The 27,123-nt window shown below is 46.0% G+C and overlaps 1 protein-coding gene across 4 annotated transcripts; it reads left to right on the forward strand.

The window, feature by feature from the left end:
* Window positions 1-292: 292 nt before the first annotated feature.
* On the forward strand, window positions 293-26,418 carry iffo2b (intermediate filament family orphan 2b). Of its 4 annotated transcripts, none has more exons than XM_062461464.1 (9): window positions 293-1,303; window positions 15,718-15,778; window positions 16,836-16,931; window positions 18,018-18,068; window positions 18,910-19,080; window positions 20,360-20,508; window positions 21,279-21,483; window positions 21,898-21,996; window positions 22,557-26,418. In XM_062461464.1, the coding sequence occupies exons 1-9, from the start codon at window positions 813-815 to the stop codon at window positions 22,785-22,787; spliced, it is 1,554 nt and encodes a 517-aa protein (XP_062317448.1). In that variant the 5' UTR covers window positions 293-812; the 3' UTR covers window positions 22,788-26,418. The 4 variants fall into 4 exon arrangements, with proteins under 4 accessions (XP_062317448.1, XP_062317467.1, XP_062317457.1 ...); XM_062461473.1 differs by having other exon boundaries at window positions 297-1,303; window positions 21,309-21,483; XM_062461483.1 differs by lacking the exon at window positions 18,018-18,068 and having other exon boundaries at window positions 296-1,303.
* The last annotated feature ends 705 nt before the right edge of the window (window positions 26,419-27,123 follow it).

The following is a 27,123-nucleotide window of genomic DNA, read 5'->3' on the forward strand; positions in this document are numbered from 1 at the left end:
TACTGCCTTTGGGCCATTCATGTTTGTGTGTGTGTGTCAAAGAGAGAACGACAGGGTGTTTAGGCTAGATGTGTGTGTTCTTGAGAGAGAGAGAGAGAGAGAGAGAGAGAGAGAGAGAGAGAGAGAGAGAGAGAGAGAGAGAGAGAGAGAGAGAGAGAGATAGAGAGAGAGAGACTAATAGAGAGAGAATGAATGAGGGGTGGGTGGGGTGATGCATACAGTTCCTAGTTTAGCAGATTGAAACATGATCCAGCGGCGCCACAAAGACACACAAGGCTCTGAAGAGCCTGCCATCAACCACATACCGGAGACCGAATGAAGTGACGTTAATAGGATCACAGAATCAGGGCGGCGAGCCGAGAATCGGGCAGAGCTGGTTCTAGTGAGGATATCATCAGCAGCACCTGACGAAGCAAAGGCAAGGCACACGCACGGAAGCTTACTGGGGAGGAGGGAAGATGCCGCCTTCAGTCTGCGTCAAAGCTGAGATGCATGAGCATGAGATGATCTTGCGGGTGCCGTGGTGTTTTTAGGACACAATTAGTTTTCGCAAATCAAGGCAGATTATTTCAGCAGTTTTTTTTGTTGTTTTTGTTGTTGTTGTTGCTGCAGAGCAGCTATGGTTGTCTCACCCACGGCGGCGTCAGTCCTATTCCAATGATTTTCATTTTAGGAAGAAACTACTTGGGGAACTTGTATTTAGGGGGGTATGCAGAAAATGGAGATGAGTTTGGTTGTTAATTCATTTTAGAAAACACGACCAAAAAAACAACAAGAAAAGCGTTTTATGATCAGGTATATGTTTACCAAATATGATGAACTCGTTTCTTTTCTCTGATGCTTCATCTGCTGCAATGATTGCCACAATACCAATCTCATCTGCTGGTACGGGCGCAGTGACCAGCGCTCTGCGCAACGACTTGGGCTCCAACATCCACGTCCTGAAGACTTTAAACCTGCGATTTCGTTGTTTTCTTGCCAAAGTTCACGAACTCGAGCGAAGAAACAAATTATTGGAGAACCAACTGCAGCAAGCGTTAGAACAACAGCGTTACCAAGGTCCTTATACTCGTGAAGTTGCTGTCCAAACAGACTCACCCGAATCCAGGCTTCCCGGTACCATTTGGAGTTTCACCCACGTGAGGAGACAAGGGGAACGCTTCGAGACTCTCCAGGGGCCCGGTGTGTCCTGGAATCACCCAGACGGAGTCGGAGTCCAAATTGATACCATCACCCCAGAAATACGAGCTCTGTATAATGTTCTGGCCAAAGTCAAGCGAGAGAGAGACGAATACAAGAAAAAGTAAGTTCCCAAGTCTTAAAGTCAACAAAACAAAAAACACTGACACTATTATGCACATGTAATTGATTGGTTTCTATAGGTCAACAACTGATCATCCAACTGAACTTAAATTATTTCTGATATCTGAATGGTGTTTGAGGCTTTAGTATAGATCAGTGCAATCCCCATAAACCTGTTTCAACATTTTCCAGTGTTTACTGATTCATTGCAGTGCTTGAGCCACAGTGCCTCTGTGTATTAATTGACCGTGAATAGGAAACGATTAGTGATAATGACATAATAGTATGTGTGTGCTTTTATGCATCTGTGGGTATTATACATACTTTACTGCTCCTCTGCATAAATTCCAAATGTGGTGAGCATGGTCAGGTCAGTAGTCTCCTTGTTCAACATCCTGTTTCTTCTATACCCACATTGATGTCATTTCCTGTGTATCATAGTGCAGCAGTGTCTCTGATTCCCCCCAGTACGTCACAGCCGAACAGACTGGCAGGGTGTGCTGTTGCCACGGCCCCATGCCAACCCAACAGCCCCCTTTTTCTCATGACTCACCCACAGTGCCATTCAAACCGTGCAGGTACCTGGACCATGGGGCACTCTGTCACCATGTAGTCACACTGCACACGTGCAGTCATCAGAGACAGGATGCCCTTGTTTCTGCACTCCACCAGGCACAAATGTTTACAACTCAAGGCCCACACAAATACATCTCAGGAGAAATTCTAGATAGATGGCCAGTTGTAATATTTCCCTCATTCAGTCAGAGAGACTCTAAATACTGTGTCTGTGATGTGTCTCTAACCATTTAATATCTGCTTTTAATAATAACCCACACCTTTCTGAAAACACTTATGATAATAGCTCTCTGAAAGATTATTTCTGGCTGTTAACCAAGTGGCCCAGGCTCTGGCAGCCTATTTAAGGTTATTCAAATCCAGAAATTAATAAAAAAATTATTGACACCTTAATTCTATTAACCTTGTGTCTGTACAGGAAAAATATATGAAATTAATATATGGAATTACTCTGCAGTCAGAAGGAAGCAGCCTGCTTTTCAAGATTTCGATCATTTAAATAAGTCGCTCTGGATAAGAGTGTCTGCTAAATGACTAAATGTAAATTACTAAAATGACTAAATGTAAATATCGAATAGGTCTCTGTGCAACTATAGCTCGGACTCCCAGCTCTCTCCAGTAGCACTCAGATGTACCTCACAGAAGGACTGGCACCAGTGGTTACTGCTGGTCACATGGCTTCATAATGACTCCCTCCCCAGGTTTTCTCTCTTGGGCCAGATCACCTAGAGCAGATCTGAACCGTAGCTGTCCTCTGTTTGAAGCTCAGGCACCAGCCAGTATACCAGGTGGTCCTCATAGTGATCTGAGGGCAACAACAGGGCTAGCAGACTGGGCCACCTCCTCACAGAGGCCCTCACACACCTGCACTGTTCAGGCTCGGCGGCGACATCCTCCTGGTTTACAGAAGAGTGGGGGGTGCCCCCCCCCCCCTCCCGCTTGTTTTCTCTCCCTCTCAGGCCTCATGCTCACATCCCTTCAGCCTCCTGCCTTCTTTGTCTCCGCCCCCATCCCCTCATCCTTCACTCCACTCCTTCATTGCTTTGAGCTTGCCCCCTCTCCACTCCCCGTGTCACACAGACTGCTTTGTAAGGCTTCTCGAGCCCCTTGCGTGGGGGCGGTTTCCCTGGGGGGGGTGCACCTCCAGGGCTGGTGATTTATTAAAGCTCGACAATTGTGGACACACACCCTGAGATGGATGGCCGGTCATATTTATAATCCTTCCACTTGCATTCATACAGCAAAGTTATTCACTGGTTCATACTCTTTCTCTTTACAATGCAGCCTTTCTCTGTGTATTTCAGTCCAACTGTAGACTGTATTAAACCACTTTGGCAAATGTCAAGACAGCTATATACTGTTTTGGTTGATGGTTTATGATAAGAAAATTGGAGTTGGGCAGCTTTATTTTGAGGTATCCAGTATTCATGTATCTATATCTCTGACATCTTCACATACAGATAATTAAGTAGGGAGAAGTCTACTTGATTAACGATTTATTTGATATAATCGGTGACAGCAGCATTTGTTATTGCATAGTTTCTTCTTTCCCACATGGCACCCACACCTATATTCACTGCAGGCAAAACAATAACAATAAACCTGGAACAACTGAGAGCTTCAGTTGCAACACATCTTTTGTTCTGCTGTTGGGTAACAGTGGTTGTTGTCTCTCGGGGACATATTTTAGTGGCAGATTTAGTAGAAGCTTGAAAAGATTTAATGGTATTTCCCAACCCTAATCTAAAATAATTTGTTTTGACAGTTGCAGGTGACAGTTAACTAGTTTATTAACCGTGTTTGATCATCTGCCATACCAACAAATCCACCTGTCAAATTAGTTTTGGAGGAAAAATGAAGACGTGTTGCTTTGCTTATGTCTGATATAAGTTTAGTAAATCACCTTCACAGGGAAGGTGGTGGTCTTCTTCTGCAAAGTGTGGGACAGAGGGTTTAGAGTGTCCCATATATTGACAAATGAGAACACAAAGTAAGGTGAATAAGGTCACTGCCAGTCTCTCTGCAGAGAATGTCTCTCCTTGAGATTTATCCTTGTGGGTCCCTGCGCTGTAGATCAACGACGTGATAAAGATGTTCAAGGGCTGTCATGTGAATCATGTGTGAAGGACTTCCTGGTAGGGCCGCAGAAAACAGGATGTGAGGAGAAGGACATCACATCAACATATACGTCTGGTGTCACCTTCACCATTCCTGTATGTGTATCTTCTTTATGTATTGCTAATGATTAGCTTTGGTAAAATGTGTGATGTCACATCACATTGGTGACCTTTTCTGTTGATTAAACGGCCGGGATCAACACTGGGATCAACACTGGTCAACATGTCCTGTGCCTGCCAGGTTAAATAGACACAGAGAAAGAGACACAGAGAGCGATCCATCGCACAGTGGGTCGTTAGACACATTCTCAATGTGCAGTGCTGGCTTCAGCTTTTCTCCATTGTTGCCCTCAAGGACGACACAGCAGCAGGCTATACCAGAGATGGGATCAAAACCGATGATCCTGGTTTAGTTGAATTTTTGGGTGAGACCTTGTGTGTAGAAAGGAAGCTGCGTGCCCTCTCAAATACCTGAGGAGGGCTGGGGACAGAGGAGGACGCCCAGAGGGGAGCTTCTTTCCTTCCCCCATTAATAATTGAAGGCCTGGCTGAATTTAGCTGCGCCTCCGCGCGATCTTGAGTGGATCAATGGAACCAGAATCCTGAGGAGACACTTTCAGAGGCTTTGATCTCTCTGTTTGTGCTCGGAGGAGATGAAAGGAGGGATTTTAGATCCATCCCAAAAGGAGGTTAAGAACTTTGCCTGAATGAAAACATTTATGAGGCTAATTGCTAAGACAATACCAGTGTAGGTTGTTTATACTCTGCATATAAGTGTTGTTTTCTTGTCTGTTTGTTAGGTATAATAGTTGCATGCTGCGTTCCCCAAATCAGAGCAACATGCTGTTGTTCTTTAAACCTCTCTGTCCATCTGTAAACATGACCTGTGTGGTGTAATCCAGGTCTTCTGCTTAGGTAGAGGATTTTCCCTTAAGCTGGCGTCTGGCAGCAGCAGCCCTTGTTCCAGCCCCAGCCTCCACAGCCTCAGCCCCAGCCCCCTCAGCCCCAGCCTCCTCAGCTTCAGCCTCAGCCATAGCCTTAGCCTCAGCCTCCTCAGCCCCAGCCCCAGGCCCAGCTTCCTCAGCCTCAGCCCCACAGCACTGGCACCAGCACCAAATCAGGGCCCAGCCCTGTGCTGCATATTGGCTCTCATCCCCCGCTGTTACTGTGAACTGTTGCCCCCCCCCCCCCACTGGTGCACAGGCAGAGTGAACACAGAGTACACACACGCCCACACACACAAACACGCATGCACACACACACACACTCACACACACATACACACCCATACACTCCCACATACACACACTAGATTCCTAGATGACAGTTTCTCTTCCTGTCTCTTTCCCACTCTCCCGCTCTCTATCTCTCTTAGACACACACTACCATAATAAAACCATTTGTGTCTTTAATTCTCTATAGCCACAATGTACGCTCTGAAGTAATTACCTACTGACCTCTATAGCCACCCACAAAGCAATATCAGGCCTTGTGAAGGGCTGTTAGAGCAGATTACACTCTGTCCTCTCCTCACTGGAGGTCCCAATAAACTCTACTTTCAGTCCCTGGCAGGTTGAAGGTCAACCTAGACACAGTGTAAGGTCAACAACAGCATGCTGAACTAGGAGGGAACAGGGCTTTCTGTCTGTTTTGAATGTGTGGTTAGTTTGTGTGTTTGTTTCCTGGTGGGTTGTTTGTGAGGTTGACAAGCCATGCAGAGAGGTGTAAAGACACGTGCAGAGATGATAGAGAGATGGAGAAGGAAGTTGTCCCAGGTGGTCAGGTCAGGTGTTTTTCATCCCCTCCCTAGAGTCTGTGTTTTCTCTGAGAGAGAAAGAGAGAGAGAGATAGCCCCGCCATGCTTTTGCTACTGTGGCAGTGCTGGAGCGAGCGGCTGCAGCTGATTATTCATGGGCATCGATGGAGCCCAGGACAGTGGAGCCCAGGACAGTGGCACCCTGCCACAGAGGAGCAACGCAGCTGTCTGTCTCTGCTGCCTGCTGCGGAGAACAGGGAACGACCGCGTTCTCTCATCTCAGAAAGGTGCAGATGTGCTGTGCTGTATTCAGTCCTGGATTCTGAGGCTGGGGCTAGTCTAGTGGATTCAGGAAGCAAATGTAGTGTTAATCCCAGGAGAATGAAAATAGGTGATCCTTCATCCGAAATAAGGAGGGAGGCTGGGGGTGTCCAAGACCCTCCATAAATCTACAGTGACCAGCATTGTTTTTTTGGGGGGGTGTTTCATAATGTATTAGGATCAACAGTATAGGGGTTGATATCATTTTCATGCATGTGCTATGCTACACTATTCAACAGTAACATAACATCTAATCTACCTCACGCAAGTTCACTTGAAAGCCTTTGGAGTTGTCATCCCTAATCCTCGATTGTTTAATCCGGGCGATGGCAGCAGTGGACTTGTTTGTATCAGTCAGTCAGTGTGTCAGGCTGCTCCGTCCATCTGTCTGTCCTGACCGCTGCGTTCTCAGAGGGTGTGAGGGTCTGATGGCGTGCGTGCTGGTGATCCTGAGCAGTGAGTCGGAGCCAACAGTCATGTGCTGACAGAGCAGGGCACCTTTAAAAGCCCGGTATATCTAAAGCTTATAATCACACAGGCGAAACCAGGGTGTTTGTGGTTGACAGCTAACGAGCTACATGACAGATGACCTGGGTTGCTACCTTACCCTGCCGTAGAATCTGGTTCTAGGGGTGTTTCCTTTTGTACATGTCCTGTCAATTATTTAACAGGGTTGGTCAGCATCTGTGTGAGTGTGTGAAAGTGATTTCTGACCTGCGGCCCTCGTCATATGCCATTAAACCCGAATGAGGCTGAAACTCTTCAGACCAGGGCTCTTAATGCCGCGAGACACATTTATCCTCTCTGACAGGGTTTTCATTACCGCTGTTTGAGTGGCTCTCCACTCAATGGGTCATCATCATCTTAGCCCAGAAGTCCACTCATGTTGCCTCTCACGCTTCTCAATGAAATGGTTGAAACTGGTGATTTGAACTGGAAGTCTCAGACCTTTAATGGAGTCTGTGCCCTACGTTTCACCAGAGTGGAGGGTCGCGGGTTTGATTCCTTCCTCTTTCACCCCTGAGCGAGGCACCTTTCACATGGGTGGTTGTGTTGTGTGAGTGTTGCTGCTCCCATGGTGCCTTGCAGTGTCTCCTGTGACCCATTCCAGATCCTCTCTGAACTTACAGACAGCCATTCATCTTACTGTCATGATATGCTTTGTCCCTGACCTTCCAATTGAACGACACTAGGGTGGGCTTTCACATGCAGTATGAAAGGAACATGTATGTATAGCTGATCAAAGTGTTTTTGAAATGATATTGGCCGGGTTTCCTAGATTCGTTAAGAAGCTCTTAACGCTAAGAGCTTCTTAGGAGCGTTCTAAGAACGCAGCGTTCTAAGAACGCTCTAGAACGCTCTTAGAACGCTCCTAAGAAGCTCTTAGCGTTAAGAGCTTCTTAACGAATCAGGGAAACCCGGCCATTGTCGGTGCCTTTACTGTGACTTTTAAATGGAGCCATCGTGACGTTTAAAAAAGATCATACTAACCCTGCAGGTGTGTGTACTTAAATGATACAATATAGCGATTGTAATTATGTATAATTATGTTTGTATTCATTGGTAATGGGGCATGTAAAATATGCCTTTCACATGGCTTCAATAGTACACACCCTAATGTTCAGGGATCTGTGCCAGAAGATAGCATCTTCTGTTGTTCTGTTCTGTACTGTAACAAGACTACACACCTCATTTCAGATTGGCTCCACCCTGCCCTAGCTTGCTGGAGCGGGTTAGGATGCGAGGGTTGGAGGGCGATGACACAGAAACATGATTCATGACAACAAATAAATCCCCATCATTTGTCTAAACGGAAGTCCCATTCAAAAATGAGGGCTAGTCACAAAAGACTGAATCCCCCTCCCCCAGCCTGTCCACAAATTCGTTTTTACCCTGTGTGAACGAAAGTACCTCTTTCCGTTTGAGTTGTGTAAATAGCTGGGGGTAGACAGCAGACTAAGTGCTGGTTCTGCTGTGTGCTTGCATGTGTGTGAGTGTGTGTACGTGGTGGGCTTGCTATGAATATCAGGGTGGACTGATTTACCGTTTAACTACCCTCCAGCCTCTCAGCTTGCAGGAGACCATCCCATGCTTAATGCAGATATCCGTTTAGCTAAGGGTTCTTTTTCATAACATTAAAGTGAATTTTGAAGTGAAGACATGTTTTTATCTGACGCAAGGCAGAATATAATTACATTTACAGTACAGGCAGTGCAATACTGTGGTAAGATAGACCTCTGTTTGAAGTATGTGAGACAAACTTGCTGAACAAACTGTTCATCTATATTCCGTATGGATTGAGCTGGATTAACCCATTCTGGATGTATTGTGTGTCTGGTTCTGATGCTTCAGATGTTAGCTGTAAGATCTGTGCCATGATAGTGAAGGGATCTATGTGAGAGAGCAACAGCGGTAGTGTGAAACCTCCTGACCAGGCTCGAGAATCCACAGACTCAACAGAAACAGGAAACACAGGAGTGTTTCCGTTAAAGGGTGTTCGCACAATGGAAGCCCATGCCAGCAGGAGCAAGTCCTTGCACAGTTGTTCCAAAAACATCGGACTGCCCATCCCTCTTTCTCTCAAGAGAGCAATTAACTGTTTAGCATTTGGGGATGATCTTGAATCATGCCTCTCACGCAAGGTAGGGGCAGTGTCAGCACGTGGACGCCCCAGGTGAGGAGACTGCCCCCCTCCCTCCTCCCTCCCTCCACACACACACACACACACACACACACACACACACACACACACACACACACACACACACACACACACAGGAACCCCTCAGGGGAGACAGAGCAGGGCCATGGCTGGCCGTCTCTGAGGTTGAGCCATTAGATAATGTGTTTGCACTGTGCAGACGAGGCCAGCACACAGTCCTATTGTTGGGGCTTGTCAGGCAGTGTGGTAATGGTGGGAGGCCTGGGATTAGCACTGGTGCTGTGTTGGTTCCAGCCCATCCGGGACCCCACCCTCGCTGTAGGAGTTTCCACTGGTACCTACACAACAGATCCTATTGACTGTAGACTTTGATCAATGTAAAGTTAGCCTACACATTGTGTTTAAGAAGCCCGGGGCTTTCAGAGGGAATGGCGGAGTAGACAATGTGGTGGTCGCTCTGGGAGAATCCCCTTTTCAGGGCAGACTGAGCTATGTTAGCTCATGTCTGGTACTGTGTCTGAACTTGCCCTTCAATGCCTCCTTTATGTAGGGATGTATGGAATTGTTTTAGGCAGTTTTAACTTCAATAAATGTCATGGACGCAGCCCCAAAAATGTGTCGTTACAGTAAGTGAATGTAGATGATTGCGTTTTCATTTTGTATATGTTTAGATTTGAGTTGTTTTTTAATCAGTTATGTGGACATTTGACACGTATGTGTGTAATGATTATAATCTTCCTGGTTTATCTGTGATATCCTGGTTTGTAGCGACGGTGGTTTGGAACTCTTGAAGCTGTTCTGATGCGGTTGCCCTACGGAGACTCCTGAATGGTCTTACGGAATGGTCTATAATAATAATAATAATTAATTTAATTTATAACACACTTTAAATTCTGAATCTCAGAGTGCCACAGTACATAGTAAAACATAGTTAAAACAAACTATAATAAAATACATTTAAAAAGTAAGTCTATGGTAGACGTCCAGTAACCTGTGTTCAATCCCCAACCCCCGAGCCTTCTCCTTGTGATTTAGACACAGTTCTGGAACCTTATGCAAAACAGAACCCTGAAATGAGAAGTAAATACGATGGTTGCCAGACCATATTTGACAACCAATTCATCCTCTGCATGTAAAAGGGACACATTCATCAAACTCACAGCTTTCATTTTCCAATACCTTCAACCTCCTCCCCTCTATGTTAAACCTATTTAATCCAGTCTGCTCCAGGCAAACGAGCAGGAATCAGCACTATACTGTCTCATCCTGGCACATGTGTAAGGAGTTAATCATATGCTCACACACACACACACACACGCCCATACACCCACAACCCCCCCCACACACACACACACAAAGAAACACACACGTTTGTGTTTTAAGTTTATTCCTTGTTTCTGCAGATGACTAATTGCCCTTGTTTATCGGGAGAGTACAGCACCCTATGACTGGACCATTTCAATCCTTCTTTCCATGAAGAACCCATAGGTCATTCTAGCGTCATGTTCTACTTTCACTCTGTCAGCTGGCTGTTCTTCTCAGTGGCATCAACGGTGGCATGTGAGTCAAGGTTGCAGCTGGTATGGCATGTGGTCTATTTGAAGGCCTGTATGTATTTCTAGCCGTGGAAGGGGAGAGGAGCCATGCTGAAATGTGCTGACTCATGAATACCCATGATTCCCTTTCTGAGTCAGGCCATCCCTGTTTAACCAGGTGTAGCAGGAGTGGTTCAGGGACTCGTGCCTCTAACCCTCCCATCATCCCAGCATCACCTTCAGAGTCTCTTGTCTTTTCGACAATATGTGGGAACCGGTTGTGTTATAACTAAAAAAAGATGACTCGCCTCTGCTTTTAAAGATGACGAGAAGCTTTAGAGAGAGGGAAAACTGAAAAATCAATAGACGATTTGAACTGTTGCTGTAGCATGCCTCAGTGCATTCATCTCAATGTTCTCCTCCCATATCAGTCTCAGCCCCAACAAGTGATGTTTGTCTCGCCAATCAAACACACTGTTACATCCGGGTGACCAGTGATCCCTGTAGTCTGCATGATGGAGCGATCTGGGAGGGGGTGTGATGGAATGGATCTGGATCAGGTGGAGGCCAGGGGCGCCACACACATTGATAGGGGAGGGTGAGAAGGTCAGAGTGGGAGGGGGAATGAGAGAAGGAGGCAGGGGGTAGGAGAGTGAGGGGATGGATGGATCGTGGGGACGCGGGGAGGGAAGCGAGGGGGGAGGGAATGAGAGGGAGAAGGGCGTAGAGGGATTGGAGGCGAGGGTGTTCAGGGAGGAATGAGATCAGGGCGAATCAGACGAGGTCCGACCTTGAGGCCGCGCTGTCGACTGTCGACTCAGCAGCCGTCCAACCCGCAGCCCTGCTGCAGCCATGCAACGCCCCCCCCCCCACTCCCACTACCACACACACACCACTGCTCATTAGCACCCTACACATGTCCCCCCCCACACCCCACACCCCGCCCCTCAACCCATCCCCGTGGACAGCATAGATCACACAAGGCAGCAGCAGCACGACAGCCAATCAATACCCCCCCCCCCCCCCCCTCAGCTCCTCCTCCATCCCTAGCACGCCACTTCCCTTCTCCAGTATTTCCCATCCTAACCTGGGTGTCAGGCAGGTTGGTGTGGGGGGTAGGATGATCTGTACCGGAGGAGTGAGTTATGGGTGAAGCCCCCCCCCCTCCCTGGGATGTTGGATTGCATGAGGGAGGCTGCCAGGGGGAGCAGGATGTGTACAGACCCATGGATAGAGTTGCATGAGACGGGTCACGTGTGTTCCAGCTAGTCTCTCTCTGTGTGATTTATCTGTGTTGTCAGTGGGCTCATCGTCTGTGAGTGCTGGTGTGTATGTGTGTGTTTAGTGAGTGTGTGTGTGTGTGTGTGTGTGTGAGAGAGAGTGCGTGTGTAGTGCATGTCTGTGTGTGTGAGAGAGACCGTACAGTGGGGTTTGTGTGTATATGGGTGTCTGTGTGTGTGTGCCGGAAGTGGTATGGAGATTGTGTATGGTTGTCTAGGTCTGTGAGTGTGTGCGTGTGTGTGTGTGTGTGTGTGTGTGTGAGGGACAGAGCAGGCTGAAGGTGTGTGAATGCTGCATGTAGCAGACATATTGATCCTTGAATTCCTCTGCACATCGTTTTTGATATCTCTGTTTGATCTGTGATCTAATCAATCCCAGTGGATTTACAGTACCCGACACAGAGATCACTTCTCCATCCTAAAATAATAGTGAAACCAGTCAATTGTGTTTCATTGATCGTATTGATTCTGTTAATGGTATTGATGTGATTATCACAGTTGGTTCTCCAGCTAGAGGAAAATTGTTGTCACCTTTCAGCATGGAAAGTGTTGCTACCTCCAGCCCTCTGATGTTGCACAAGACATGATTATCACACACACCTTTCACTGCAAAGATTTGACATTAGGGTAGATTAAAGATTTTGGCATGCACAAAAGAAAATATCAGATTTTTTTACATTTCAAGCAATTCGGCACGCATCACAGTAAATGTAGCAACATGATTTAATTGCTCTGTCGTCATTGTTAACGATCTAACCACAGAACCATTACTCCTTGAAAAGGTTGATTGTGCTGCAGTTTAATGGTTCCTGCCTGGGGCGATGGGGATGAAGAAAGGTTCCTGACGCTGGCACGCAGAATAGGTTCCCCAGGCCGGGGGGGTTGTCAGGAATATTAATCTATCAAGCATTGCACAGTCAGTCGGTGAACAAGTATAAGAAAGCTTTATTGCTTGCGGCCGGCCCACAAGGAGACAAAAACATCACACGCCATTGTGCTACAAAGTTTGTCTGCTAGCATGTAGCGCTAGCTACCTATTTAAGCAGCCCCGCTCTTTACAGTCATTGGTTAAGACAAAGGCATGCAAATGTCCCATGGCTCTTCTTCATTGGCTCCTTGCATAGACCTGGCGCGCGTGTGTGCGTGCGTGTTAGAGAGTGTGCGTGTTTACGACATCAACCCTGACACTAAACACAGAATCATTCTTATACAGGATAAATGTGTTACATCTTCAATTTTTCCAACAGGGGTACGGTGAGGTGGGGGGGGGGTGCAGATTGGCTGAAGAGGCTTTGCGTCTAACAAAATAACATTTCGGTTCCTTTTTAATGATGTGGTTGTGGCTTGATGTTTTTTCCAATTAGGTAATTGATTGTGCAGGTTTCTTCACCATAACTGTTGCCTCTGGAGTGCAGTGTTCTATTCACATAGCTGATTAAATGTAGAGATTCAGGGACCACAGACAGACAGACAGACAAGGCAGATATAGAGACAGACACGTAAACTTAGAGACAGGCAGACAGACCGGTAGACACAGACAGGCCGACAGACAGACATACTGTTGAGACAGGCAGACATACACAGACACATGCAGACAGACAGGTAGACATACTATAGTGATAGGCAGACAGACATAGAGAAAGGCAGACAGACAGGCAGATGTAGACGAAGGCAGACCCAGACCCAGACAGATACCTCGGTAGTAATGACACCCCAGGCTCTGACAGAGTCTCCTGCTGTCTCTGGCCTTGTAAGGAGACTCCAGGCTTGTTGTGACTAACCCCAGACAAGGCCCCAGCTTCCAGCAGTCCTTGTGGGGCAGGGTTGTATCAGAGCAGGGGCCGGAATACCTTCCTCATGCTGAGGTCATCTCTGTGTGGAGCATGAGGCTGCTTGCTTTGTTTACATTCCGTCTCCAGGAAACATTTGTGTTTCGCTTGCCAATGAGGACTGCTGGGATCAACCATTTTCATAATCAACGTTTCCAACACAGCTTGGATTAAATAGCTGTATTTTGTCGATTTTGGTGTAGATTGTAGATTTATATGGAATTCAATAGTTGTTAATATTTTGAACCTTACTGACCTGTCTGGATGTTGTTTCGTCTGCTGATGTAGGAGTGCAATTCCCCCCCAGGGATCAATAAAGTGCTGTTCTACTCTACTCTACTTCAAAGATGTTGGAATAGCCTTTTAACTTCAATAGCATTCCCTTGAATATGACATAGACATAAGTACATGCATAGTGTAGTAGTTTGGCTGTCTATAAAACATGTTTATTCAGTAGGAAGCCCCTCAGATAGTCTCTCCATCATTAACGAACACTGCCACCCCACACACAATCAGAGATGGAGGAAGTGACATCACGCCCAGACAGGAAGTGACCAGCTGTGCTTACATCATGTCACCGATCATGGCCAGAACTGTTTCCTGTCAGCAGAGGAAGTGATGCGGTTGTGAAGTCCCGTAACCTCACAGTGTCGTGAGGTAGTATGTCTGGACTCAGAGAGAGGCCGTTAAGAGCAGGTATTCCATCACAGCGTGACGGCTAGGGACTCTTGTCCTGTTTCCCTAATTAGACAAGACACATTCAGAGGCTCTCAGACAGGAACAAGGCAGGGTTTGTTCTTAGAGGAGACAACAGTGATGGGTGTTGATTTTGTCACTGGGGTATTTTTAGCGTTGGGTGTGTTTCCATGGTGATTAAGGGGCACAGATAAAGATCGATGCCTCAGCAATCGTCAGTTGGGGTGGGGATGAGATGGCCCCCTCAGCATTCATTTGGGGTGGGGATGCGATGGACCTTTTCACTCTTCTCTCTCTCTCAAACACACACACACACGCACACACACTGTTGCCCCCTCTGTGGTCAGCCAAATGACTCACAGACAAAGTCACGATGGGTGTCTGACGCTAAGGCTTACCTCATGACTGGGAATAATATCTCAGTCCATTCATTAATGTCCCCCTCTGTCTGGGACCATCACCCACTCAGCCTGCCTGTGCCCTGGCCTGGGCTGGCCTGTATCCAAGGGCAACAAGACAGGGCCTATTCCTGGCCAGACCAGACTGGGGTAAAACAGTTGATCATGGTCTGTTTTAGAGGTCTGTTGATGTGATAGAAACAGCATGTGTGAGCAAGAGGAATGTGTGAACAGACAGCTATTTTTACCTCATCTTGCTGGGATGCCTTGGTAGCTTGGAGATATATGATCTATCACGTCAGAGATGAAGTTAAGTGCTGACTAAGATTGACAGCTGAGCAAATGGCAGGGTCAAACTGTTTACATGTGGTTTTTCATTAATTTGTTCACACACATACTTAAAAATACATTCCCGTGGACACATTTCAATCAAAATTATTCAAATGATTCTCAAATGGCTTCCAATGTACAAAACCCCATTGGATCCATTTGGTTTAATGACAGCAAGTTAATCATTTACGACACTTAACGGACTCACGTTTATATCTCACAGGACCATGGTGCATAACCGTCCATTTCAGTTACTCATTCAGGTTTATTTTCCATAGAGGCTCATGCTCAGGCCTTCATCTGTATTTACTCTGTGTGTATGGAAAGAATGTTCCCTCCGTCGATGTTAACACATCAACAAGCCTGAAGTACAGAAGTTTCCATTGACCAGAAGGCAGTTAGCATCATGGAATCTGCGCGGTCACACAGTACATTCAGGGAGTCAGGTGGCTGAGCGGCTAGTAATCTGAAGGTTGCCAGTTTGATTCCCGGCAGTGCCAAATTACGTTGTGTCCTTGGGCAAGGCACTTCACCCTACTTGCCTCGGGGAGAATGTCCCTGTACTTACTGTAAGTCGCTCTGGATAAGAGCGTCTGCTAAATGACTAAATGTAAATGTACATTGTGTCCATCAGCAGGGCAAACAAACAATACGTTTGTAGATATAAAACAATATACGTGACGGTTATTTGCTTCGATTTGTGGCCATAATTTTCTGCTGTTATCGTGACGGAAGACAGAAAAAAAAATCGTCATGGGAGACATACAGGTCTGACTGACAACGTCCAGTACGTCCAGCTGTGTACCTTCACCCACAGCAACACCAGGTAGCAAGCGCTGACCTCCCTCAGGAGAAGTGTATTGTGTGACCTTTGACCTGCCGTGGTGCTGACGAGGATGTTGTGTGTGTTTGTAGATGGGAGGAGGAGATGTGCAGACGAGATCAGCTGGAGAACATGGTGGAGACTCTCCAGGAGGTGAGATCAGTAGCAGCATGACCTTCAACATTGATTCACACCAACATCTGCACCACACTATGCCAAGACTAGATTATAGGGTGGACATCAAGCTTAGGTTGAATGTTGTAAGCATAGATCGATTATTTAATAGCTACGCTTATGCAATCATACAACCTTATACACCTTTCAAACTCAAGTACTGCAACTATAGTCACTTACTTGTCAGACTCCTTTTTAATTCAATGGAACCTGTGACCTATATGGATTGTTCTGGATAGTAATCCACTGGTCTGATGTTAAATGTTAGTACAGTACTGATTCTCTTCCTATCCACATCCTCTCTCTCCCCCTTCTCCCTGCCCTCCCCCTCTCACATCCTCTGACTCCCTCTGTCCTCCCCCCTTCCCCATCTCCCCTCTCTCCCTTCTCCCTGCCCTACCCCTTCCTTCCTCATCCTTCCTCTCCCCCTTCTCCCTATTCTTCCCCATCCTCTCTCTCCCCCTTCCCCCAACCCCAACCCTTTCTCCCCCACTGTCCTCCCCCCTTCCCCATCTCCCCTCTCTCCCTTCTCCCCTACCCTACCCCTTCCTCCCTCATCCTCCCTCTCCCTATTCTTCTCCATCCTCCCTCTCCCTTACCCCAACCTCTCCCCTCCCCAACCCTTCCTCTCCTCCATCCCCCTCTCCCTTTCTCCTCAACCTTCCGCCCTGCTCTGTCCTACGAACCTATTGATCAGCGGCCCCATCTGTGTTTGTGTAGGATTATGGGTCAGCAAAATGGCAGAGCTGGCTGGCGTCCCTGGGGGCCCTCACCTCTTAGAGAGCAACACACAGGCAGATGTTGCCGTGGTTACACTGTATGAGTGTGCGGAAAATCTGCTCAATCTTCGTCACTTCAAATGAACTGTTGTTTTGGCCTTCTGGCCTCTTGACACAGTGAGCTTCTTCTTGTAGGTCTGTGTGTGTATGTGTGTGTGTGTGTGTGTAAATATGGCATGTGTATATGTGTGCATGTGAATGTGGAGTGTGTGAATAATATTATGCTACACATATTATGTGTGTGTGTTTCCACCCAGAGTGCCCAGGAGTCGGAGGACATCCAGGATGAGCTGAATGATAAGGTGGAGAGGCTGAAGGCTGAACTGGTGGTCTTCAAGAGCCTCATGACTGATGTGAGTAAAACTGCATCACGACCAGAACCCATCCACTCTGAAACAAGCACTTAGTGTTACAGATTCACACCACTTTTCACAACAACAGTGTGTCAGGTAAATTCCAGACAGTTCAGTCCCGGGCTGAACACTAGCAGCTGAATAAACATTTTTTTTGTATTTCTCAAAGAGATAGATTCAGTTAGTTTGTTGTCATTTATCATGAAGACACCCTACACACTCAGTTGTATTGTAGGCTAGATTCACAACCATTCATTTGGATTCTCACCCTTTAGTCAGAAGAAATCGCGTGCTGTACCCACCGGAGGGCCTCTTAGACAAGCATCGGTAGAGTAGTGTTCTCTGTGGAGAAAGCCTTGGCAACCACTGTAATACTGCTAAAACCGTACCCTTTAGTCACTATGTGTATTTCTACATGCAAATAAATGTAAATGTGCCTAGCAGAGTTGGGAAGGATCCCCCAGCTCGGTTCCCTTCTCTCACAGGAAGGCTGTTACATACAGCAGCTGGCCCTGACTCAGGCTAGCTAGCTCAGGGAGGAATATCGTCTTCTGGATTCTAGTAGAAACCGTTCTAGCCCTGCTTACTGTACATCCCGGATATTGGCTTTTGCGTGAACAGTAACTGTGTGTTTTGGTTGTTTCCCGTATTGAGTTGTGGGGTGTGTAGTCAACAGTAGCTCTCCTCTGAGGACCCAATGTATATTCAGTGTATACATATCCATGTAGTTAAATTACATATGTGTACTGCACAGTAGCCTAATAGACAGAGGTGTGGTCTAGTATGAAGTAGCGGACATACTGTGAATTTACCAAGCCCCCCTCCTCCCTGTACTCCCTCCCCCGCCCCCCGCCCCCCAATCCCCACCTACTGTATAACCGCTCATTCTATAGTGCGCTAGCAGGATATCCTTTGGGCATGCGGTGTGTGCCTGCGCATCACCTAGACTACACCCCTGGGAACAGAGCCGCTCGTTACAACACAATGTATCTAAACTGATGGCTCCCCAACAATGTTGAGTTTTCACCCTCTGCTGTAAGACGTGTCCTTAGATTAGGTGTACTTTTGTCATTGCTCACTATAAAGGGTGGTCGTCGTCAGAGCTCCCAATATGTCACGAGGAATCTGCATCTAAAAGTAAGAGATAACTCCTCTACTGTATATATTAGCCTTATTACGCCACCCCACAATCCCCTACCCCAACACCACCACCCCTCAACCTAACTAGACTGCTTTGGAATAGCCCAGGGCTTGTGTTGTTAGTCAAGACTAGCTCTGTCGCATTCTAGCTCGCCTGTTGACTGTGTGTGTGTCATGTGACTGAGAAACAGAGAGCAGCATGGGAGTTGCTTTGTTGGGGAACTTTTGGTTGTTAACTGGTACTCCTGTAGAGGCCCTATACAGATTTCCTGGTACGGTACTGATGCACATGAGGCCCAGTTTGACATCAGAGTTATTTTTGACCTTCTTCCGCAAAGTGTCGGTGCATGTTGTCTTACTGACCCAGACGGACTCACAGACCCTTCTGACTGTTTGGTTTCTGCTGGGTGTGCGGTGTGACCTGGATGTGGGCTATGCAGTTAGATTGATGGTTGCTGTCAATAGTACCGTCCCCCTCCCCCTCTCCTCCCCCCATTTCTATATAAAGTCAGCATGTCTTACTGCACATCACTGTGTTTACTGATTGATAGTTAAAAAAAAATGCTTTTAGGACAGTGGTTCCATGAAGATTTTTTTTTTCAATAAATATCCTTTCTTCTTAAGAGAAGGAGGCCTGTGTTGAATATATGAAGCGCTTGAAGTTTGCTTGATTTTTTCGAATCAAACAAGAAGTCGTTTCAAGCTACAAACTTGGGCATGCAAGGGAAGCTAAATCAAGTCATCTGGGAAGTACCTTTTATGTCAGTTTTTGGTGACTTGCAAAATAAAAGTCTTACTTCACTAAATCCATGTCTGTCTTCCTCCCCCCCTCCTCCAGCAAATGTCAGACCTGGACAGTAAGATCCAGGAGAAGGCCATGTGTGTGGACATGGACATCTGCAGGAGGATCGACATCACGGCCAAGCTGTGTGACGTGGCGCAGCAGAGGAACTCAGAAGACATGTCCATGATGTTCAACGTCAGTCCTGCCCGCTCACTCCCTGAGAGGGTGGGTACAGTCTGTGTTAGAACCTCCTTAGTTACAGTCAGTTTGAACCTCATTAGTTACAGTCTGTTAGAACCTCATTGGTTACAGTCTGTGTTAGAACCTCCTTAGTTACAGTCAGTTTGAACCTCCTTAGTTACAGTCTGTTAGAACCTCATTGGTTACAGTCTGTGTTAGAACCTCCTTAGTTACAGTCATTTTGAACCTCCTTAGTTACAGTCTGTTAGAACTTCACTGGTTACAGTCTGTGTTAGAACCTCCTTAGTTACAGTCAGTTTGAACCTCCTTAGTTACAGTCTGTTAGAACTTCACTGGTTACAGTCTGTGTTAGAACCTCCTTAGTTACAGTCTGTTAGAACCTTCTGAGTTACAGTATGTAAAAACCTCCTTAGTTACAGTCTGTTAGAACCTCACTGGTTACAGTTTGTGTTAGAACCTCCTTAGTTACAGTCTGTTAGAACCTCACTGGTTACAGTTTGTGTTAGAACCTCCTTAGTTACAGTCTGTTAGAACCTCACTGGTTACAGTTTGTGTTAGAACCTCCTTAGTTACAGTCTGTTAGAACCTTCTTTGTTACAGTATGTAAGAACCTCCTGAGTTACAGTATGTTAGAACCTCCTTAGATACAGTTTGTATTAGAATGTTCTTGGCTACATTTTGTATTACATATTGTAGACTGTCACTGTCATGAGTCTGTAGCTGTTGTAGTAGGACACCAGTGTGTGTATAGTAACCCACTGCTGAAAGAGAACTTACTACACGCCAATCATAAGGCAATTCATGAGACAGTTGCTGCAAACCTAAATCTTTAATGGCACATATCAGGCACAAACATGCTTTTGTCTGGACATGACTGTGGATTATCTTGCACGCTCGCATGCACACACACACACACGCATACACACACACGCACACACAAACAGTAAACTACTCCCTGACCCCCATGGCCCTACACACACACAAACACCCAGGTACATACACAGTCACTGCTCAGCAGGGAAGTGCTGATGCAGTGACTTTTCTCGCTGCACACAAGGTTATCACATTGCGCCGACAGTGCTGGCCCGCGCCCAGCTGTGGGCCCAGCCAGGACCAGACCACTGGCCTTTCAGGTGCTGCATCACACTGTCGCTCGGTTAAAAGTCAGATGGAGGAAAAACACCCAGACAAAATACTGAATCTGTGCAGTCAAACATCGAAGCAGTAATTCTGTCTGGCGTGTCTGTGTGTGTGTGTGGTACGTATGTGTGTGCATGCATGTGTGTGTGTGTGTATGTTACAGGGTGCCATGGCATGCTGCAAAAGGAAGGAACGCAAGGCTGCGTCCGACGAAGACAGTTCTGAGATGGACGCCGACCCCAGCACCTCAGAAGAGGAGGGCCCGGGGACACTCAACATCACTGACGAGATGAAACGCATGCTCTACCAGCTGTAAGAGGCCTCACACACACACACATGCAGGCAAGAACACTCGCATTCAATTACACACACACATACTTATTCGCATAGTCCCCCACATGCTCACATACGTACACACATTCAATCACACACACACACACAAACACACACTCACACACATGCAGTCTATCCAAACTGTCCACTTCCATCAAGTAGCTAGCTAGAGAGATGACAGCCCACTGTTGTCTCTCTGCAGTTGCTGCATATCAACTGTCTGCTCTGCTGTGTTGCAGTGCATAAACTACTGTGCTGTTCTTCACCCCCATCTAGTGTTAATATCGAGGACTGCATTTGTCACACTGAATTTAGCTATCAAATATATAAACACATTTTGTGTCAAAAATCTGCATTTGTGTTGGTGAGACACTAATGGCGAGAACAACATCCCAATATGGCTTTATGCAAATGTGATTTTCATTGGCAAATATTTTTTTTATGTGTCACTACATGTCCCCTTCATGTCCCCTAACTAAACATCTGTCCCCAGTCCTGTCCTACGTGACTTGCATGATCTCTTTATGTCCCGGTGCATGTTCTCAACTCTCTCTGTATCTCTCACTTCCTTATCTGTGTCGGCTGAATGTTGAGCCTGTTGTCTTTCTTTCCCCCTTTGTTTCCACTTTCTTCTCCTTCCTGTCCTCCCTCCTCCTTCCCTCCTCCTCCGTTCCTCCCCCTCTTCCTCCGTCCTGTCCTGTCCTCCCTCCCCCTCTCCTTCCTCCCCTCTCGCTCTCCGCCCGTCCCAGACATGGTACAGATAACTCCTCTGTTGTCAGGCGGGAGACGTTCGACATCGACGACGACTGTGACAGTTTGACGTGGGAGGAGAACGAGGACACGCTGCTGCTCTGGGAGGACTTCGCCAACTACAATGTCACCCCGGCCGTCGCCCTGGCGACCGGCACGGCCCCCTGCGTCGCCAACGGCAACTGTGCCGAGGGCCAGGAGCCTGTGAGTTTGAGCTGCCCTGAGGATCAACGGTCGTCAGATGTAGGAGAGGAAATGTTTATAGTAAACATACAGTAAGGATTTACTAGTAGACATGGAGGATTGACACATTACGTCTAGGGTATAGGTATAGCTTTATTGGATGGGTATAGCTGTAGGGAGTAGTTATAGCTGTAGAAGGTAGAGAGAGATCTAGGTAGAGATATATGGGATATGTATACAGTAGCTGTAAGGGGTAGATATACGTACCTCATCGGGGGAGCAATTAACTGCAAATCAAGAGCTTGCAGGTTCAAATCCCCCTGCATCTCACTTTGAATACACTTGTCTGCTAAAGGAATGCATTACATGCCTTCACTTTTTCTTTGGTATTAAAAGTTGTTGTAACTGTGACCCGTCTGAATGCTGCCTGTCCAGGTGTCTCAGGATGGAAGCCTGGGCAGCTTGATAGACGAGACCGAGTCTCTGTTCAAGACCAGGGAGCAGGAGTACCAGGAAACCATAGGACAGATTGAGGTGAGAAGGCTTGTTGACGTGATCGTCGCCTTGTTGGCGTTTGTATATTTGTCAATGTGGGTTAGTGGGTGTTTTGTGTAGGTGTGTGTGTGTGTGTGTGTGTGTGTGTGTGCGTGTGTGTGAGAGAGAGAGAGAGAGAGAGAGAGAGAGAGAGAGAGAGAGAGAGAGAGAGAGAGAGAGAGAGAGAGAGAGAGAGAGAGAGAGAGAGGGGGGAGGGGGATGAAACCCACTGAGATTAATATACCTGTGAGTGATTGTCCCTGGGGTCAGATCCCCTGTATTAAAGAGAATAGAAACACCTGCCATGGTAAATACAGGGGGGCAGACTGTGTCTGTCTGTGATTTATGAGAGGTGTTGTCCCTCCTGCAGTTTGGTTTTGATTTGTGAGCAGGGCTAGTGATCCAGTCCGGTGCTGTTTTGGCACCTGTCTCTTCTCTCTGTTCTGGATGTCTTAATCTCTCTCTCCACTCTTCCCTCCCTCACTCACTCACTCATGTCTTCCTTCCTGTCTCCCTCCCTTCCTTCCTCACTCCGTCCCTCACTCCCTCCCTCCCCTCAGGTGGAACTGGCCACAGCGAAGAGTGACATGAACCGCCACCTGCACGAGTACATGGAGATGTGCAGCATGAAGCGAGGCCTGGACGTCCAGATGGAGACCTGCCGGAGGATGATCAAGGGCGGCAGGAGCTCCCCTTCAGTCAGCTCCGTGGCCAGCAGTGACTCAGGGAACACCGACGAGATCCAGGACGAGCTGGACAAAGACGGAGAGGGCGAGGGACCAATCAGCTGATGGCTGACCTGCCAGGTCCCCCACCCTTGCTTTCTCACAGGATTCTTGCTCACAGAGCTCCGCCCATATGTGGGGGAAGGTGTGGGGTTCGGGGGGACACTGTTTGACATTGGGTCTGCTTGTTTTCCACTGGCGGTGCAGCCGGTGGCGTCGCAGGCCCGAACTGGTGCTTTACTGTCTGTTGTCATAGGGATAAGGAGGGTTTCTTTGCTTCATAAAGTGTTCCAAGGCAAAGGTGTGATGTGTTTAATGACTGAGTTGTGCTCAGCTCCTCAGTGCTGGCTCCTACAACCCAGACATCTTGACCCAGCAACGTTTTCATGAGTCAACATGGCTCACCGCTAACCTTTTTGTACCACAGACAGTTCCGTCACCTCATTATCACCTTTCTACTAAACTGTCACCTATATGATACAGCTCTTTTGGTGAACAGGGAAAAATCTTTGGTGTTTACCACTGAATAATGATGTACTTATTGAGTTTGTCTACAGAGCTACACCCTGCAGGACAGCATTGTTAAGAAAGCAAGTTGCCACCTGCATGTGCTCCATAGGTGGATGAACAACTATTTGCGGTGCAAATACAGTATAGAAACGAGAGTTGACAAGTTTCCACCAAAGAGCCGAGCACGCTGTCTAGTTGTTTAGCTCCCACCACCAACCCAGGGTTGCCAGCATTGACAAGAACCAGAGCACAACCCATAGCAGAATAATGCACTCTACTCTTCAAGTTCTATGCAATTTAGCTCGCCTTATTTCTGACCTTTGACTCTACAACCCCCTGCCCCCCCTTCCCTTCCCTCGCCCCCCCTCCCTTCTCCTGGCTTCTCTCCTGTCCCCTGTCTCCTTGTACTTGGCTGTCTGAAGCCAGGCAGGTTGTTTTGTATCTGAATACTCCTTTGTGTTTGCGTCCTGGGTGTGTGAGGGAGAGGGGGTGTGGGACGTTTAGTACTGGCATACTAAACTGTGTTGGAACAGTGACCCTTCGTTGAGTCCAGAGGGAAAGCATACTGTTTATCTTCTAGGTTCAAAGGAATATCTGAGAGACCCATGAATATCGAATCAGTTATATCAACCGGTTTTGATTAAAGCTAATAAAGATGTCTATTGAGTTATTAAACTGCCTTATGCTGATTATCAATCAATTACCTTGACAAGTGTTCCTTTCCATTCGTAAACTCATTTTGTAGGTTTTTGCTTTGAAAGAGTCAAAATAGTTGTGTCTGTTGCGCATACAAGATCGATAAGCATACAAGATCGATCCATACAAGCAGGCTGGCAGGTGCGTTCTTGATTTTCTTGTTTGTTTTCCCTTCTCTTACCAGCAAGGAGCACTGTTCCCAGCAGATTTCTGTTCTCCGCGCCATGTGCTCTGGATAGGGCTTTAGACTTGACTGTACATACATAGAGGGCTGTTGGCATGTGATATTATACCCCAGAGGCCTTTCTGTTCATATTGCTTTAGATGTCATGAATTTCATTGTCTTACATATTTTGCTTGCAAGTGTTTTTCCTTGAAAACAGATGAACGCATGAGGATTGGAGATGGGTGTACTGGGGCTCTTTGGTCAATGTATTTATGTATTCATATAGCCGAATAATGAGTTGTTTTTCTGGACACAGAACAAATGCTTTGTCAACCATGAAGTTTTAAAAATGTAGAACGTCAGATGTCGTTTCAGCATGTTTTCTCGCTGAAGAGCAGCAATCGTCATTTCTGTCATTTGTTTTATTTTAAAAAATTAGCGAATTGGAACCAGATAGTTGTGACAGTACAGTTTTGTAAATCTCCATGTTTCAAATTACAACAGAATTGTTCAACATTTGAATCAAATTTATGTAGCTTTAACTTACTCACTGAAATTACATTTTCATGGTTAAACTGTAAGGGGTCAGAAAAGGATCCATCTTGTTTGGATTTGAAGCATTATCTGATGTTTACCTAATGGGTTTATTGTTTGATGTGGTCAGTTGATTGGGCATCTTTTCATCAGAGACAACAGGAAGGGAGGGGCCATGTGTCCTGTTACTTGACATAGATAACTGATCTGAAACCAGCCTAACAGGTGCTGTGGCTACTGATGCTAGTACTGATACTTTGTGGGCCCTTTGTGGACATTCTATGTGGCTGAGGTTATTGATTCATGGTTGACACAAGGACAATAAGGTATGTTGAATTACCTTGATACTGTATAGTGGATAAGTAGCCTATTGTGCATCCATGCCAGAAACGGTCTAGACTCTGGATAGACATCTGAAATATTTGTACTTATGGGAGAATTTTATGTTGACTTACAGTATCAAATTTTGTGTGATTTAATGTAAATCACATGACTTCTATCGTTTAGAGCCTGATAGAAGGATTGAAGAAAAGGTGGTTTGGGAAGGTAATGTGGTGTGGTAACCTTGTCTGAGTCTAGAGTCACTCCAAACATCGACCACATGACCCAGATGTACTTTTGGTCTAATGGCTGACTCTTAAGGCTTAGTGGGTGGGCAGAATGGGTGCTGGTATGTGAGCCAGGGAGCGGTAGGGTACATGGTGCAGTATGGGCTCAAATGCCATAACTGTTCAATGTCCCTAATCAAAGTGTCTGGAAGACGATAACGGTATGAAAGTAAGAATGTACAGTTGAAAAGATTGTAACAAAAGAATGTACTAGATGGATTAGAAAAACAACAGTTGTCCCATCCCTTATGTGAGCTTTTACCCTAAACGAGTGGCAAAGCCTCGTGTAAAAAACAAAATGTCAATTTACCAAACCTCCCTTCTCACTGTGTCATCCCCCACCCATGTATCACTGCTCAGATTGGGCATACGGGAAATACTTGTGGGTGTATGTATGATGTATGCATGAATGTCAAGTAGACTACATCATTGCGTTCTGACTAGTACAAAACTCAGGCCAAGAAACATTGATTTTACAATACTTTATTGTTCTGTTTTTAAAGGAAGCCAACATAAAGGGTTTAGTTGAAAACTGTGTCTAACCCCATCAGGACAGTGCTACTCTTAATGTCTGGACGTCAGGTTACTTGGTTGAGGCATCATATAGTTAGTTGTTCAGTTGGATGTGATTTTAATCAAAGTAGTGCTGGGATCTAAAGTGCTATATTAGCCACTGTTGATGTGTATCTCTCAATGCTGTTTTTTTCCCTTCATCCTAAAAGTGTAACTTGTTGGTGGTATGTAATCTTTGCAGAGTCCTACCTTTGTCCTCAATGAGAACTTCCTGTCAAATGTATCCTGGTCAAACATTCTGCATCCTCTGGTTTTATAATGTAGATATGGTAGGCTACATGTTGGAGACAGAGATGAAGTAGATAACAGTATAACTTTTAAATGTGGGACATTTAGGAGTGGGACTGATTAATAAGGACATTACATGTTATGCAACTGTATTTTCATACTTTAGGCAACCTGTTGGTTATCTCTAAAGTCAGCTGTCTCCATTTTCTTGCCTTTGTTGTACTGCATATCTCTTTGCATCATCAATTAAGTGTTTCTTTGTGTTGGAAAACAATTTGTAAAACATTTCGTTCATGTGGGTTTGGGGTATATTGTTTCTGTATAATGAATGCACACTATATGGTGTTGGGGTGAAACAAAATAAAAATGATGGGTAACTTAGGATATAGCACTGTGTAGTGTTTATTTATTTACATTGTAAACTAACAAACGTTTAAAATCTAAGGGCTGGTGCGCCATGTCAATAAATCAAATGTCATTTTGACTGATGGTTTTTCAAACCTAATGGGCTTCAACATGACATCCCTCTGAATTACCGTGCAACATTTCACCCTGATATGTCCAAAGATGACGGAATTTCAACTGTTTGAATTCTAACTAATCTGATAATGCTTGGTCATTGGTTCAAATCTATATGATTCTCCTCTTCCTCCCTTCATAAGCCTCCACTGGTGTACATGAAATATGAAGTATGAAATACGTGTCTGTATCATGTGAAATTTAAAATGGTTTGCAATGTTGAGGAGGAATCCGCCATTAGTGCTTTGTTTGACTAATTGTTTGACTATAAATATATTTGAAGCTAGGAAGTTACCATATGGTATGCAGTGTATGTCGGACGTTTTGATCTGTCAAAAATAGAACTGACCGATTCTAGAGATCACTGTGCGGTGTTGTGATTGGTTGGGATGTCTTCTTTCAGCTGAATGGCTAACCACCGACTCGCCCTCTCGGTTCTCTGTAAGTTTCATTCGAATAGGGGAGATTTACCTGCTAATACTTTTACCTTTAAAATATACTTTTATATGCTTCTCAACATTTTCCCATTTTACACCATACAAAGAATACACATGATGATAAACAAGGT

The sequence above is a fragment of the Osmerus eperlanus genome, chromosome 1 (genome assembly GCF_963692335.1).
Source record: "Osmerus eperlanus chromosome 1, fOsmEpe2.1, whole genome shotgun sequence".
NCBI lineage: Eukaryota > Metazoa > Chordata > Actinopteri > Osmeriformes > Osmeridae > Osmerus > Osmerus eperlanus.